A 16,903-nucleotide genomic window follows, 5' to 3' on the forward strand; every position below is an offset into this window, starting at 1 on the left:
TTTTATGGATGGACTTATATTGAAATCAAAATGGATGCAGTAGAGCCAGAGATATCATCTTTCTTTTCCATGAATAAAAAAAAACAATGGAACTACGGCTAGATATCAGTACACGGTTTTAACCCGTATCAAGTAGTATCACATCTTCTACAGTCGAACCCTACCTGCATACAACCTTTTTGTAACCTAGACCTAAAGAAAAACACATTTTAGCATGGTTTTGCTGGCAGCCAATCACATCAAGTGTTATTCGATGTAATGCTAGGTTTAACTAGCCAGCTACCACAGCAGATATACACTTTACAGTATGTGGTGTTGTGTAGTCCGGCACAGTTTAAATACATACTTTTTACTTCATGCTTCTATTCACATAATAAGATGAAACAGGGAAACCAAGGTATTGAAAGATGTATTTGTATCAGTATGACTTCAGGAGCTCTGGTATTGGTACTGGTATTAATGATTTTGAAGCGAAGCCCCGCCCTAGAATCTTCCTGACAGTTTGTGTGTTATGCCAAGTTCAGCTAATATAGCTTATAGCTGCTAGCCACAACCAGGTAGAAGAAGAAGGTTACAAAGGGCAGATAAGGTCACTTCTCACTAAATCCACACTACTGTTAACAGACTTTGATATTGGTTCAATTCATTTTCATTGTTATGTCAATTCAACTGATCGGTTATATCACTAGTCAGTGAAAATAGTCAGGTCACACAGGTTTGACAGAATACAGTCTGGCTTATTCTGCTTCAGTATTCTCTGAGGCACCCCTCCTTTCTCTGTCCGTAGTCTGTGCACGTCTCACGTGAGAAAGAGGAGCGATGGGGTGAAGCAGCGGGCCAATGTGATATGCACGCTAACAGCTCTGGCTCCCTCTCTAATAAAGATGGGTGCCTTGACATATAGCAAGCAAATGCTCCCCCTTAGTCTTGCCTGGATTAAGTGAAAAAGAAATGGCCCCCTTGCACTGAATCATGCTGCTTTGAAATGAAATGTGATGACTGAGTTACATTAAAGGCAGACCTAGTAGTGGATTGAATTAGGCCGTATGTCCTTCAAAGGATTGTGTCATTTCACTTCCAAGTCAAATTCATTGCATGCCTGCTATCTACTATATTATCCTACGTAGAAAGCAAACCATATACTGAGCAGAATCACAACGTACCACATTTCTCAGTAAATCATACAGCGCAAAATGAAAACATTTGGCTTGTTTTGCTGGGTTTACTTTATCATCTGCCTTGGTAAAATAAGTGCCCATATAGAGAATACTGTATGTAGCTGGTGGATGATATCAGACACACAGTATGGGTGATGGTTCTGCCTTGAAAATCTGGCAACATTGACAGAGCCAACAGAAGCATTTCTCTAAATCTCCACAATAAACATGCTCTAATGTCAAGCTAGCCAGCTATAGTCCACATTTTCCAAGAAGATACTGAGGCATGTCTTCGTTCATGGATGATTTTCAAAACACACGTCTGGATGCACACAAACACACACAAGGGGAGGCATAGCAGACTGCCGTCATATTACCAAACCAAAACACATCCATCATGTTTGCCACAGCTTGCCTGCCAGTTATTCTCTTTTTGGGGGGTGACACACATGCTCTCACACACACACACACACACACACACACACACACACACACACACACACACACACACACACACACACACACACACACACACACACACACACACACACACACACACACACACACACACACACACACACACACACACACACACACACACACACACACACACACACACACACACACACACACACACACACACACACACACACACACACACACACACACACACACACACACACGAGGGGGGGGGGGTGACTGGGGTTTGTCAGCTCGGCAGGGGATAGCGCCATCTGTCCCAGTAAAGGGTTAATCCAACCAAAAGCACAGGCCGCAGATACCAGCATTTTCCAGTCCTCAAATGTCTAGCTACATTCTGGCTATTTTTTTTTCTCTTTTCATTTAATTTGTATGGGGTGATGGGGGTGGAGGGGTCACTGCTTATCGGATACCTTACCTCAATGACACCTCAACCATCCCATCTGATTTTCCAATCCCCACAGATCTCCCAATGTGGTGGTGACAGGGCATTTAACACTGGAGGGGGCAGTTTTAGCTTTGTTTTGCAATGATTGGAACGGATGCCTTTCATTTAGGATGGAGTGTTTTGTGTCGGGGGGGAGGGTGTTTTCACTGCTCCGACTGACAGAAAGAGGCTCGCAATGAGGAGACGATTCACACACATACACACACCACAATGAGATCAAAACAGGCCTTTCTCTGGACCAAGCTCAATATTTTCCCTTCATAAGCAATACAATCAGCTCTCAATGATTCCCATAGAAAATACTGGGGACAGGGGGAAGGGAGGACAGATTAGGATAAGAAACAGAAAAAACCTGAAGGGCTAGTCGTGCAGTGTGAAGCTAAATCAGCCAGAAACCTGCCTGAAAATGCCCCCTGTGTACACACACACACACACACACACACACACACACACACACACACACACACACACACACACACACACACACACACACACACACACACACACACACACACACACACACACACACACACACACACACACACACACACACACACACACACACACACACACACACACACACACACACACACACACACACACACACACACACACACACACACACACACACACACACACACACACACACACACAGCTGGCCTTTGTCTTTTTATTACACCCAGAAAAAAAGCACCATGGGCTAGATCCTACCTACAGCAACATGGAAATGGAAAAAGAAAAGCTTTAAAACGATACATTTAGAGGGGCGGGGAGGGAGAGGGGATGGAGATGAGGGAGGGGGGGGGGGGGTGGGGTCATCCAGCCACGAGATGGATGGAAAGGGAGAGAAAGAAAGAGGGAGGCTGAAGGAGAGGCAGAAGCTAATCTTAGCATCCTGGCAGCTCAAGACAGACAAACAGACAGCGGTTTGCTGCTGGAGGTTATGGCTTTCAATATGGTGAAGCATGTCAACAGATCAAACAGCCTTAATACAGACATTGCAAACACACATGGGAAGTGACACATTGCACACACACTCACACACACTCTCACGAGCAGGCATCCAGCCGAGGCACAGACAAACACACACCTGAGAGAGAGACAGACAGACGCAGCCAGACACACACAGCTTCCGTTTGACCACAACACATCAGCCTCCATTACTGCCAGCGATGTGCCTCCATCTCTCCCTCGCTCTGCTCTCCTGATGCCTTCCGCCTGATGCACAGCCATCCTCACCGCCTGCCTCTCCATCTCTCCCCATCCCAACCCCCAACCATTAAATTGAAGCAAACCCCCAGCCTTTTTTTCAATATCAAAACGCAAAATACCTCAGTTAGGGAACCTGCCAGAGGGGGTTCTTCTCCTTCCCCTTTACAGTCCACAGAACAACACCACGTCGACAGGAGACACAAAAAAAATCCAATCAGGTGTGGATGAATGGAAGAAAAAATACTGTGCACATTTCCTTCTCCTTTTCGCCCTCCCTCTTCCTCCTCCCGTGCGTCTGTCCTCTGTCCAGCTTTGGCTTTGTGATGCTAAGCTAATGGTAGCCAAGCTAAGCAGCATCCACACATTGGCTTATAATGTGCTCCGTCTCATACCCACACACACCAATGTTGGGCTGCTCTCAGTCTCTCGCTCGCTGACTGACTGAGCCCCGCTGTCTCCCGTCTCAGGCACCCACATGCAACCGCCCACCTCCCCCTTCTCCTTCTCTCCCTCTCTCACTCCCTCCCTCCTCTTAGCTGTTCACCCCATTCTTTCTTGTTCTCACAGATCCCATCAGTTTATTTTGTCTCCCTTGCCACACCTTTGTTTCATATTTTTGCCACATCCTAGTCCTTAAACTCGTACACATGCTCTGGGTGTTAAACAGGTTACAGACAACCCATCCTTGACCAACATGGGGAGAAGACAAGAGTCAGGGGGAAACATCCTGAAGGCAGGTGTGGAGTAGTTTAGATGTGGGAGAAGAGCCGGGCAGGGGGCAAGGACAAGAACATTTCGAGCTGTATGAATGTCCGACACAACAGTTGTGCACAAGTTCCACATCAGCAGTTTTTACAAGTGTTACATCCCTGACAGAAAAAGGGTATCAGTGGATAGTCACACAGAACCATTGTGATGCCACTGGGAATGAGTCAACTATGGAAGAATCCCAAAAGAAGGATGTCTTAAGATTTATACAAGATTCAACAAAGGATTCGCACTAACCGCAAAGAAACACAATATGCTAAGTCGAACTGACCAACTGGTACTCTTCTGTGCATGCACAAGTAAAAGAAAAAACTCTGTGTGTTGGATTCCTTTGTCATGCTCTTAAGTTAGAGGAGGGGGTTGGGGAACAGCAGTGGGAACATGGCAGAAGAGGAAGGTCAAAGGTCGTGTGATGTGTGATTCTCTGTCAGATGCCACTTAAATGGGTCACAGATATAAACTTTACTCTAATTCTTAGCAGGAATTATTCGAAGAAACTCAAAACATTCAAATGAATAAAAGATGTGAGTATGCAAACTGGATTTGTTGGACCTTTGAGCGTGGTGTTGATGGACATTTTTGTTCGACATGAATATGAAATGGAGGTGCAACACGCAGCTGGAAGAAATTAAACTAATGTGGGCGGTGGTGAGCCAGCTCCAAAACTGGAGTGTTGATTCTTTGGACCAAATTAAGCTTTTTTTCTCTCCAAATCTTACATTGGCAGCAAAGCTATTTCAAGTATGTGCCGGAGAGCAGCGCTATTTATTGTAACGGGATACCTATTGTACAATACTCATAGTATTTGTGTAGTAAAGTGGATGGTATACAATAGTTTGGCATCAGGACAGCTGTTGTCACTCTTATCTGCCATGTCAGCATTTATAGTCGCCAACAACAAAGTCTAGTTAAAAGGATCGAAGTCCAACACAACGTCCCTGCATTAAACAATTCAATAAATAAACTGAGGTTATAATGTTCCATCCGACATGAAATGAGAGGTTTTGAATCAACTTTTGATTATTTAAAATACTTTATTTTTCATACAGAGAAGTGTTTCGATTTGGGACGAAATATTAATAGCACATATCGTTAGTCTCGTTTTGATTTGTAATTTAAAGATAAGTGTCAAGGCTTTAATATTACCAAATGTTATATGAATTGACCTGTATTGACATCACATGCACTCAATTGTGTACATTTTCAGACTAAAAAGGCATCATTTTGTGCAAAGTCCTTGTAAAAGCTGCCATTTGTATTGATAGAATTAAACAATTTCCAGTGTGAGGCACAAATAGGCATCCACATGTGTAAATGCATCCCATGCTTACCATCCTGCATTTGTGTGCAACTGTGTCAGTATTCAAGTGTGTCTAAACAATGCATTGTGCTCAAGAGAGTGTAGGTGGGGCAGAGGGGGGGGGGGGGGGGGGGGCTTGGCGACTCCACCCATCATTCACTCTCCGTTTGACAGCATTCCTTTGACTTCTTTTAATGCTGTTAGCTATACAAAGACCTTCCCAACCAGCATGAATTCAGCTGCTTTTGTTTCATACAAAACCTCCCTTAGATCAACCTTTCATTTAACACGTATAGAACAGCTGTCAGTCCTCTCATCTAACTCGTGCAAAGACAGTAAATATACGTTTTTTGACTGTTGCTTTAATTCAAACATAAAAAAGACATATCTTTCGACAGCTGATAGCAACAAGGTAATAATGTATGCTTCACCGTTGATGTAGAGAACCAATCAAATATCAGCTAGTATCAGTAGCCTAGGCTAATAAAGCTGCATCACTGAGAGTCCCTCCTTACGTTTGCAGCGTCCACTCAGGTCAACAGCAAATCAGGTCCATGGATATTTATCAACTACTACTGCATCTTAAATCTAGATGATCTGTGGCTTGTGGCAGCAGGGTGAATCCAATGCGGGGCGAAGAGGAGTCAGCTTTGTGATAGAGTATTTCAACAGAGAACTGGAATAACAGGAAGGATCTGTCATTGGGAAGGCACGTGCTAATGAGCTCCCCTAGCCTCGACAAAAACAATATTGTACCTTGTGCAATGCATGTCAAACAGGGGACATACACAGAGCATTGCACTGACATACAACCTGCTTGTGCGTGAGAAAAGTCAACAAGGCCAAAAGAGTATCAAGTTCTGAATCTTTCTTCGATTTCCTTTCTCCATCTTGTTTTACCTCCTTCTGCTGTTTAGGAATGGCACAGTGAGTGAGAGTATTTCTTTTGTTCAGGTGAGACAATGCGATTGCATCTGTGGATGCAATAACCACTGATGCTGCTTTCATATAAACCGTAGACACACACTTGCAAAACCATGCCCATATCAGATCATACAGCACACGAGTCGTACATGTGTACAAATGTTTATGTTAGCTTGACAGGCTAGCTACAGCCAGTGTTGATTTGAGTGAGTGAGAGTGTATTCTGCATCTCTCCATTCCCTGTCTCTCCCTCTCTCTCCTCTCCACCCATCCCCCCTTCTTGCCCCCCTCCCACACCCAAACTCCACCCCACCCCCATCTCCATCTCCATCCCCGCGGCTTCAGCCCCCCCCCTCCCTTCGAGCCGTCCTCTTAGCCTATATACGGGTCGTCAAATTGTATGTGCTGCTCTCCCCACAATTCATCACACACACACGTGAACACCCCTCTGCAGACCACTGGCTCATTTGAGGGAGCGAGCGGCGTACCATCAGCACCACAAACAACCACAGCAGACAATACTGCTACTTGCCTAGATGCAGGAGAGACCAGAGCTCTCTTTCTCAAGGCTCGTAGACACAGAATGCCGAGCTTTAAAAATCAGGCACGAGTCCCTTCCTCTTCTCGCCACTGCTCCGATCAACTGGCAAGAGAAATGAGAGAGACAGAGATACAGAGGGAGAGAGGGAGCAGCAGTGGCGGCAGGCGAGAGGACGAGAGGCAGCGGTGTCATGAGTTGGGGGGGGGGGTGCAGGAATGAGAGCAGGATGGAGGGGGGAAGGAGGGTTGGTGGGGATAATGGGAGATTGGGAATGCTGAACGTGCGGACTGGGGTGACCACAAGAGAAGCCAGCGGTCGCCTCAGCAGAGGGGGAGGGGGAGGGTGCTGCGCTCATATTTGAACAGGGTTATGGGAAACAACTGACTTTTTGGAGATGTGAGTGAGGAGACTGGTTTAATATCACAACCATATTGATGAAATGTGTAGGCCTACATCATAATACAACTCCCCAAGGTGAACAGCTCTGGTAAACTTACTACAAACTGATTCTACACAGTAGCGTTACACTGTTTTAGTTTGCATTTAGTTTTTATTTAGCTGACACTTTTATCTAAAGCGACTTACAATACGTGCAATAAACCATGAAGATATAAACTCAGGTATATTTCTAATAAATAAGCCAATCATTTTAAGATTGGTGCATTTCTTTCAAATAAGCTCAACCTTTTACAACTTTTTTTTACAGTTGAAGAGATAACTGAGCTATGGGCAGTATACATATTTGAAATGTTTACAATACTAATGTTTTCACTAGCTGCTGCCTCATTCATTGATATGTTCACTTTTAGAATGCTGCTACATGGAAAATTGGCCATTCAAGAAGGTTAGAAAATAGTTATGGACTTTAATGTTTGCAATTTCTCCTCCTATTTTAAAATCTTTATTTCCATCATATAGTAAAACTCACCAATTAAACATGCGAGTTTGGTTGTAATTCATATGGTAAAAAAAGACAGATTGTTGTTCATAATATTGTGCACCAGCGCAACCACACACTTCTCCATCTGTTTCTCCACCTGCTTGCTGTGCATTAATCACACCTACACTACACATGCACATGGACGGTGCCTCGAACAACCTTTGGACATACGTCAACAGGACACACACTGACACACACTGACCTCTCACAATCGCAGGCCAAAACAGTCCCAGAGAGTCCATCTCATTTATGCATAAACACTGTATAAATGAACATATGCCTTCCTATACAATGGCTGTGTTGCTCTTGTTTTATTCTGTGAGTGTGAAGGACATGAGGGAGTACTTATTCATGGACTGTGCCAACTGTAATATGCGGCAAATTATGTGTAAATGTAATATTCCAGTGAGTCCCACACTACTCTACAAGTGCATGAAAACACAAACTTTACAATGCTATAAAACATATGGCCTGGGGAACACCTTCATGCTGTGTTTACTGCTAACAACACCAGGGTTTTACTAGTGTGCCATAGACCACTCGGTGATTAGAACGGCCATTATGGCCAGACCCCCACCCTCCACTGGTGTCTAGCTGACATATGGCGGTGGAGGTAATGCAGATAAACTCCCTCAAACAAGCCTCCCTGAATACAGATAGTCATTTGCGTTAGAGGGCCGGGAATAAATAAATTGAAAAGCCAGCGGATGAGAACCATTAAGGTGCTCTCTTTCAGGCTTGAATTTAACGGCTAAATCCAATGTGCTCAGGCTTTGGGAAATATGGGGATTGGACGGTGAAATTAATTACCAACAAAGAATATAATTTTCTGTATTTGTGTACTGTAAATATGTGATTGTATAAAGTAGTGTTGTGTACAGAAATGTAGGTACTTTTTCAATACTTTTGTTGAAATGGCTCTGTATTATTTCTTTACGTTAAGAATGTGTTAGGTCAAATGTGTGGTTGGTCCAGCTGTTTGGAGGTCATCTTTCTAAAAACGGGTAATAAGATAAATATAATATATCTACTAGCTTCATTTCACTCTGGCTCTATGTTTTCCGACCAAGAGGCCAGACAAGTTTTTGTCATCAAACGAATTATTTCAATACTATATAGTATTTTAAAATGCCTTGTCCTTTCATACAGAACGACCTAAAGAGTCAATCTCAGCGTTGGGGAGCCAATAAGCAAGCAGCATGTTTGCACGAAGATCTTTTTATGCTGGTGACTTGATTCCCTATCGTCGAGACATGCAGGAAAACTGAAGGAACTGAAAATTAAAAATAAAGATTTGTACTTAAAAATGTATGTTGTAATGTTTTTTTGTCAAACTGGACTTTGAAAAATCTGATAATGAAAAAAAGTATTATTCAGGGAGCAGTTTTAAAGTCAAGGTATCAATACTCATATCCAAAACTTTTGAACGACACCCATCCCTTATGACATTCAACTTAGTATTGGTTACAACGAGATGTTGGTATTTAGACAACACGAGTGCAAAGTATGATGTGATATCTAATGTGCATATAAGTACTTGTAAAGCTGCATATACATGTATGCAGTAAATATTTAAATGCTGCATAAGAAGTTGTTATATGTTGACTATATGCAAATCATGGATAACAGGATTGGCACCATGCAGCTTGGCCCTTAGAAGAGTTGCACAGTTATCCCATTTAACTGTGCATGCCACATCCTTAGCACCATCTTCAAGGGTTGTTTTTCCCAGCAGGGAAGAATAAAGAACTTCACACATCTACTCCGGCTTTTGAGCAGCAAGCAGCTACAAGAGAAATATGCAGCATCAAAAAACAAAAGTTCCTTTTAGATCTTTGCTTTATCGACAGTCAGGAGGAAAAAAGCCAAAGACACAAGCCTCTATTCCTGGATTACACAGAAAGCTCTGGCAGAGGGGATACTGGTTAGTGATGGAGGGTGGGGGGCTCGGATGAAGCCACAGCGCCTTTAATCACTGGGGCTATTGATCCTGTGGACATGAGATACTACCAACCTATTCACTGTGGAGTCCCAAGACTTTTTCCTCTAACTGATCAGACAATATTAGCAAACACAGTGCGGACAGAATGGATGGCAGCTGGCTTTGTATCAACTCACTGCTTGTTATCAGCCTGGGATGTAGAGGGTTGACGTACAATAAAACCGATTAATATGAGGTTTGTTCCGTGGAGGAGAAGAAGTTATCAGCCTGGCTAACTTGTTCAAAAGCCACGATGATCAGATTAAACTGAATTAACCAGGTGTAGGAAATGGAGAAGACAGTATGTAAAACATGACAAAGAAATGAATGATGGGTTTCATGGACTCACAAGGCACAGCGTGGCGGTAGAGGTTGTCTCGAATGGTCTGCTGCAGTTCGTGGTCAGCCGAGGATTTCTGGAAGCGCTGGCTCAGGTAATGCTTCAGGTCCTTGTTCAGCTTACTTCCTGTCATTGCAGACACAAACAGGTAAACATGGGGCGTCAAAACAACTTTGGAAAAAAAGAGGCTATAGCAGAGATAATGAGGCTGTTATCATTCATGGTGGAGTGTCAAACGGGCACACAGTTTGGCTCCCCGAATAAGAAATATGCAAGTCGATCCTGCAACCACAGCAAAGCTAGATGCTGAGTGCATAGCTGTGAATTGTAAATGTGCCATTGTCACTCAGAGGGGCGGCTGGCTGCAGACTCTCTTTCTTCTCCAGGGCTAGCCAGAGCCTTAGTCTGCTAGCACGTCTGCTAGCACTACGGCTAACACTACGGCTAACACTGTGAACCAGCCCTCCTGCCGCTACGCCATCTGGACCTCAGACACACATTAGGCTACTGAAGGGCAGCACGGCTGGAAAGTGTGTGTGTGTGTGTGTGTGTGTGTGTGTGTGTGTGTGTGTGTGTGTGTGTGTGTGTGTGTGTGTGTCCAATACAGTATCATGCGTGTGCAGCACAAACAGTATGACAACATTACAGAAAAAAGAGAGGAGAAGATGTATGATGTCACACAAATCAAGGAGGATTTACCTGATGAGTATGACAATGCCGTGATCTAAATTCTATAACAGCGCTGCCTGAGGCAACAACAAGCATCTTATTACTTTATGTTTTAGTGCATGTCCCATTATTTATTATCCAAATGATTTATATCCCATCTTTGCACGGCTGCTCAGACCATTTTTAGTTGTCTTGGGCAAACAACCAGTCATAATAGGCCCTGGATCCTGTTTCCATGGAAACTGTGTTTATGTGTGTGTGTCTGAATGTGCGTGTGTATGTGTTTAATAAGATGATTGAGATTGTTAGCATAGTACAGAAGAGCATCCTGCAATGGTTGGCAGCACGATTACAGGTTCATGTGATACAAATACAATTCAATCACAACATGCTCCTCCCACAGATATGATATGACTGCTTTTTATTTCGTGTGACCCAAGATGTTGTCTGTCATTCATATCAACATGAGTCACAAGAGAGGGTAGGAGGCAAACATGTACTTATGGTCACATTATACTTATAAGATTGTCAAAGTCTGGTTTACAAGCTTTCAGACTCAAAATGTAATTAAAACGTCATTACTTAACCTGAAACCCCGTCTTTACCATAGAGGTCTTTACACGTGTTATTGTAAAGAAACATGTACTGTTTGCGTTAAACAAATAGTATTTATCTTTTATTGATTGTATTTTATTGTTGTAAAGTAATTGTTGTTTTGTTTTTATTTCTTGTGATGTTCTTTCTTATGACTAATAAGATCTTTAGTGAATCCAGGCCGAAGCATAGAAACTTATTTCATTGAATTAATAAGAGACATTACATAACATAACACCATAATTATTCTCATATAATATGGCAGTTGGATTAAAAGTCTGATAGGAAAAAAACGAGATAGTGTGAGGCGTGTTTATGAAGCTAAATCAGGCCTCGTGTGTGGTTAGATGATCACTGGTGGTCAAGCAACATCACCTCAAGGAGAAATTACATAAACTTTAATCCAGTTCTGTAAATGCTCTTCTCCTCTCACTCTCTGTATTTGCTTATCTTGACGAGCTCAATGTTGAAAATGAACGATAATCTTTTTAAGGCCAAACACTGCGAGAGACCGGACCCTAGAGGAACTGCTGCGTTGAGGAATGAGGGGATGGTAATCACTTAGAGACGTGTCGATTCAGTAGATTGTGCTATCCGTCCAAATATCTTTGGCTCCTTTGCAGACACGAACAGCTGACATGGCATAACATGTTCATCACAGGTTTGAATGTGTTGTATTGAATAGTAGGATTATCTGACCGATCACAACCAATGTCCTATTCTGACATGGATCGTGATGGATCAATGCCTCGCAATAAAACGGTGAGTAATTTAGAAATAGTAGAATCTGTTCCGCCTGTGTGGCAGGTTGTCGATTATTTATACAATTCACTTCAGGCGATTGCGTTTTTGGACACAAGTGGTGTTAATATGTTGAGATTATCCTGCAGAAAAAAACAGGCGAGTATTGTAAATGTTTGTTAGAAAAACGGATTGCTTTCAATCGAGGGACCGCCTGCAATGCGTCTGGGTCAGCCTACAAACATACGTCATCACTGAACCACTCTTTTTATTATTTATAAAACTATCATCTTCTGATTTCTTGACCCTTTGTTTTAAATGCATACTGATTAAAACAGTGTCCTCAATGCATTCAAAGGAGTTGAAGATACCCGACTGCTAGCTCTTCATTGGTCTGTGCTGAAGTGCTGACTGGGAACAAAGAATGCACGAGAGCTGAGATTCAATTAAACTCATTTTGCTTCTATCTAACATGACATGTTGTTTCTTCTGGTCTGAGGTCAAACACATTTCTCACCACATGTATTATTCTCCTTCCTGTCCACTTCTTAAAACAACAGCAGAGTACTTTAAAACCACTCTTATTAAGTGCATCTGCAGTGTGTGGATTTCAGTCTTTTGGTTGGCTCTGAATGTGGTCTAGGTTGGGCCAACTGCAGTTCAAGAACAGTCGACGGTGTTATCTTAGAGATCAATATCCTGTGGGTGCATTACCAGCAATCTGTCACCCATCTCATGTGCGAGAAGATCGAGAAGGTCAGGACTCAACTGCATTCAAGACTTTAAAAGGCAGAAGTCAGCTCCTTCAAACCAATGTCACATATGTTAACAACATAAGCCCATTAACTGCTACTTTGGGGTCTGTTTAGGTATACATGACAAAGCATGCCGGCTCTGATGGCAAACAAACAACACTGTACTGATTATGAAGACTTAGTTATGGACTTACTTGATCAGACCAATTTAAAGACCAATATACACCTGAGATGTTAAGACACACAGTGCATTGATCTTATTATAGCTGGTATTGATTGGATCATAACGATTGTGTAGGCTCATCAAGTTACAATGTATTCCCTTTATTTGATAAACAATATTCAAATAGTACATTTTTAGACGCCAAACTCACAACCATTATTGTCCTTGAATATATTAATTAATATTGACCAGTCGGCCACATATAGCAGTGATATACTGTTACCAGAACATTTGGCCCAGTGGCCGCCCACCAAACCCCTCCGCAAACACATAATTAGAAAAGACGTATCCTTCAAACAAAGTCCACCTGGTATAGATTTTCCATAAACCCCCTAAAACAAGCAAGATTTTGAGAAGGAGACACGCAACCCCATGGCAGAAGGGAAGTGGGGGAGGAAGGGTTTGTGCGATGAAGCTAAGGGAGAGGGAGGCAGAGAGTGTGTCCAACATAAAGGCAACATCAGAATAAGCCACACAATGCATCAAAAGAGTTTTAGACACAGCTGAAATAAGAAAAACTTTCCAGGCATCCTCCACTAAGTGCACCCATGCGTCCCTCAGTTCTGATCAGCCAGCCAATGCCCTGCTCAGACATGCACAGCCAGACATGGCACCAGCCAAAACCTCAGCGAGCGGTTGACATCTGTATTCACAGCATGGAAAAACCAAACTACAATGAAACTCGATCCTCCTGCTCGTAGTGGGAAAGTAAAGGTTTGACCGATTTCTGCTGATTCGGAAATGGCAGGAGTCACGGAATAGTACGGGCCCTTCACGCTCCAGACCAGCGGTGTCATTACAGAGTGGAGAGCCCCGGTAACGTGTTTGATATTCAAAACCTACAGCTATTTTAATACTACATAGATGTCTTTGTGTCACCCAACTGCTGTTCCTGAAATTAATCTTACTTGTGTGTAGCGTAGAAAAGTAGCTGAGGTTGTAAATTCAAGACTTGGGGTTCAGGCCAAAATCCAAACTTACACTTCATTAGTTTCACTGGAAGAACCCAGGAAATGGAAGTTGTGCATGCTAGATGTGTGTGTAATTCCAGAAGAACGTTCACAAGTTAAAGCATATGCATTCCCCTCAAATTGTTGTTGAGGCCGTCCTTTATAATGTGCTTAGATTTATGTATAGTACAGAGACTTCAATCAAATCTAGGGTGTTCTTAGCCAGGCTAATGCCATGGCTCGAGGGATGACAATAGGCGCTTTCACACCGCAGTACTTTTCCCACAAAGGTTCATGAGAACTTAGTTCATCAGAACTCTTTAGTTCTGATTAACTAAGTACAGATCGCGTTCACACCGGAATAAGTCCCTGGGGGTGGATTAGGCAAATGAAGCCGCTGACGTCACTTCTTCTTCTTCTGCTTTGGGTTTACTGGCAGGCCGCAAACAACTTCACGGCGTATACTGCCACCCAAAATCCCCGGCCGGAGGTCCCCGGAGTTAGGGACTGGCTTCAGTAGAAGCTGCTGGGACTCCCAGCAGCTTCTACTGAAGCTTTCCGAGTAAATCGCCAGAACGCCGACACCTCCTCATCTCCATCGCTCCCATGTTTTATTTTGTGTTGCCATAAATTAGTCTCTCTGCGTTTCTGCGCTGGGCTAATGCTAATGCTAATTATGCTAATGCGAGGATAATAAAATGGTGGCTTCACAACACTTTTTTTGAGTTTTACGGGGCGTGGTTTGCAATCCGCCCAGCCAATCAGAAATATAGCTCTTTTCTCACAAGAGAGCCGCATGAGAGTCCCTGCTCTCTAGCACGGACGGAAAAGGGGGTAAAAAGGTTCTCATGAACTAATTTTAGTTCCGGCTCTTTTTGGTGTGAACGCGACATTTCGGAACTAAAGTGGGAAAAGTACTGCGGTGTGAACGCGGCTATTGCCTGTCAGTCCAATCCATCTGTTTACCCCTTTAGGTCCAGACGGAAATGTTTAAACAATGAATGGATGGATTGCCATGTGATTTGGTAGAAATGTGATCATGAGGTTGACATTTTTATTTTAGTAAGGTGACTCAACAACTACTTCTTCTGGAAATCTGGTAGAAGCTTAGTCTTGTTTAGCTTGATTTAAGAACTGGAATCTTATTACAGGTAGCATTGGTTAGTATTAGAATCATGGCATGCCCTGTAGTAAATAGCCTTACTTGAAAAGGAATTTATTCAGAGGCATGTAAGAAATGGTCTAACTTCAGTCAGCTCTCTGGGCAATGGTATACACACTGCCCCTCTGAACACAAAGCACCAGTCTAAGTGGCAAAGCAGAAAGCACAGTCATATGCCAGGGTGCCAGCCTGTTTTACACTTAGCCAAGTCAGATTTGGCAGCGCCACCATGTTTGGCTGGGCACTGAGTGTTGTATCGATGTAGAATACACAAACAGTCTAGCATACAAGGTAACAAAGGACTTTTTTGTGTTATTTCCTCTTTTCAATTGTCTTTTTAACATCAAGGGACATATTGCCAGGCAGAGGCTATGATTAGAATAAAGTCTTATATCAGTGGGCTCTTTATTGCTAAATTTAGCACCTCCAAAATGGAACGTAGTAAAGAAGTGGGCAACTGCCATTCAAACATGACCTACTATGAGTTAAATGTAACTGTGAGACATACACAGGCTGTCCAAGGCATGTCTTAAGTAATCAACTATTAAGTGAGCAGTCCCTCCATGGCTCTAGTTAATCAGATAATCAGGGCTAATCACCATTTAATTGATTTGACCATCAGCTATCTACAGTTAACATGTTCATAAGCACTGATCAGAGCTTAACCATATGTCATAATGATTAGGGATGTAGAGAAGACATCAGAGAGCTTAATCTGACTCTTGATCAGTAATTAGGGATCTTAATTTCTATCCAGCTTGTTAAGAGCGGGTCCAGGTGATGGTAGGGGACTAAACCACCATAGCTGGTAAAGTTTATGTATGATGACCGACCCACACTTCAGCTAAATGAAATAGTCAAAAATCCCTATGGCAAGGAAAGTATTTATTACAAGCTAAGGCAGTTGTTGAAACAGCTTAACAATCAAAAAGTATTTAAAAAAGGAGTCTATAAGTCCAAAACTGCAGTGTGTGTGTGTGTGTGTGTGTGTGTGTGTGTGTGTGTGTGTGTGTGTGTGTGTGTGTGTGTGTGTGTGTGTGTGTGTGTGTGTGTGTGTGTGTGTGTGTGTGTGAACATCCCTGTCTCTGAGCTCAACACCACCCCCTATGGTCCTCTGTTAGATGTGGCTTGCATCATCACGCAGCAATGGCCGGGCTCTGTATCCATAGCAACAGCTGCCAGATGAGTGCAGACTGTGGGGAAGATGGTGATGGTCGTCATAGTCTGCTGCCCCCATCTGGGCTAACAGGATATTACAAAAACAGAAGGAGAGGTCTTCCTAACAGAAATAGATAATGGGCCACACTGCTTGATGTAGCAGAGTTTTCAGATTGAATATGCATGTCAATGTTGGAGTTTTTTCCTATTCCCTGGTGACAGGGATAAGCATGATTGTATGAAGTGGTGAAGCTTCAAACTGAGGGGCGTGTGTCCCTTAATAGCAAATGAAAACATGAACCTGACCCCCTCCTGATCATATCAGGACCTGAATTTGAGCTTTTTTGGTGAGATTGTAAGAGAAAAAGCTTCAGAAATCATAACTCAGCCAAAGAGAGAGTGACAGCATAAAGATGTTATTGTCTTTTCCTTGATTGAATATCCGTGAGACTTAAATTAGGCACATGACCAATGGCTTTCATTGTGAAGCAACCAACAATCATTTTTATACCTGACATCTGTTTTCTGTAGATAAAGAAACACCTGACCCAAGATGGCCC

The 16,903-nt window shown here is 42.9% G+C and overlaps 1 protein-coding gene across 1 annotated transcript in view; it reads right to left on the reverse strand.

Moving 5' to 3' along the window:
- magi1b (membrane associated guanylate kinase, WW and PDZ domain containing 1b) overlaps positions 1 to 16,903 on the reverse strand; it is a 129,580-nt gene that overhangs the window by 54,403 nt on the left and 58,274 nt on the right. Inside the window, 1 exon segment of the mRNA XM_079680586.1 lies at positions 10,101 to 10,217. Within this exon segment, the coding sequence (XP_079536712.1) occupies positions 10,101 to 10,217 (117 nt within the window).

This window comes from Notothenia rossii (genome assembly GCF_949606895.1).
Source record: "Notothenia rossii genome assembly, chromosome: 5".
Lineage (NCBI taxonomy): Eukaryota > Metazoa > Chordata > Actinopteri > Perciformes > Nototheniidae > Notothenia > Notothenia rossii.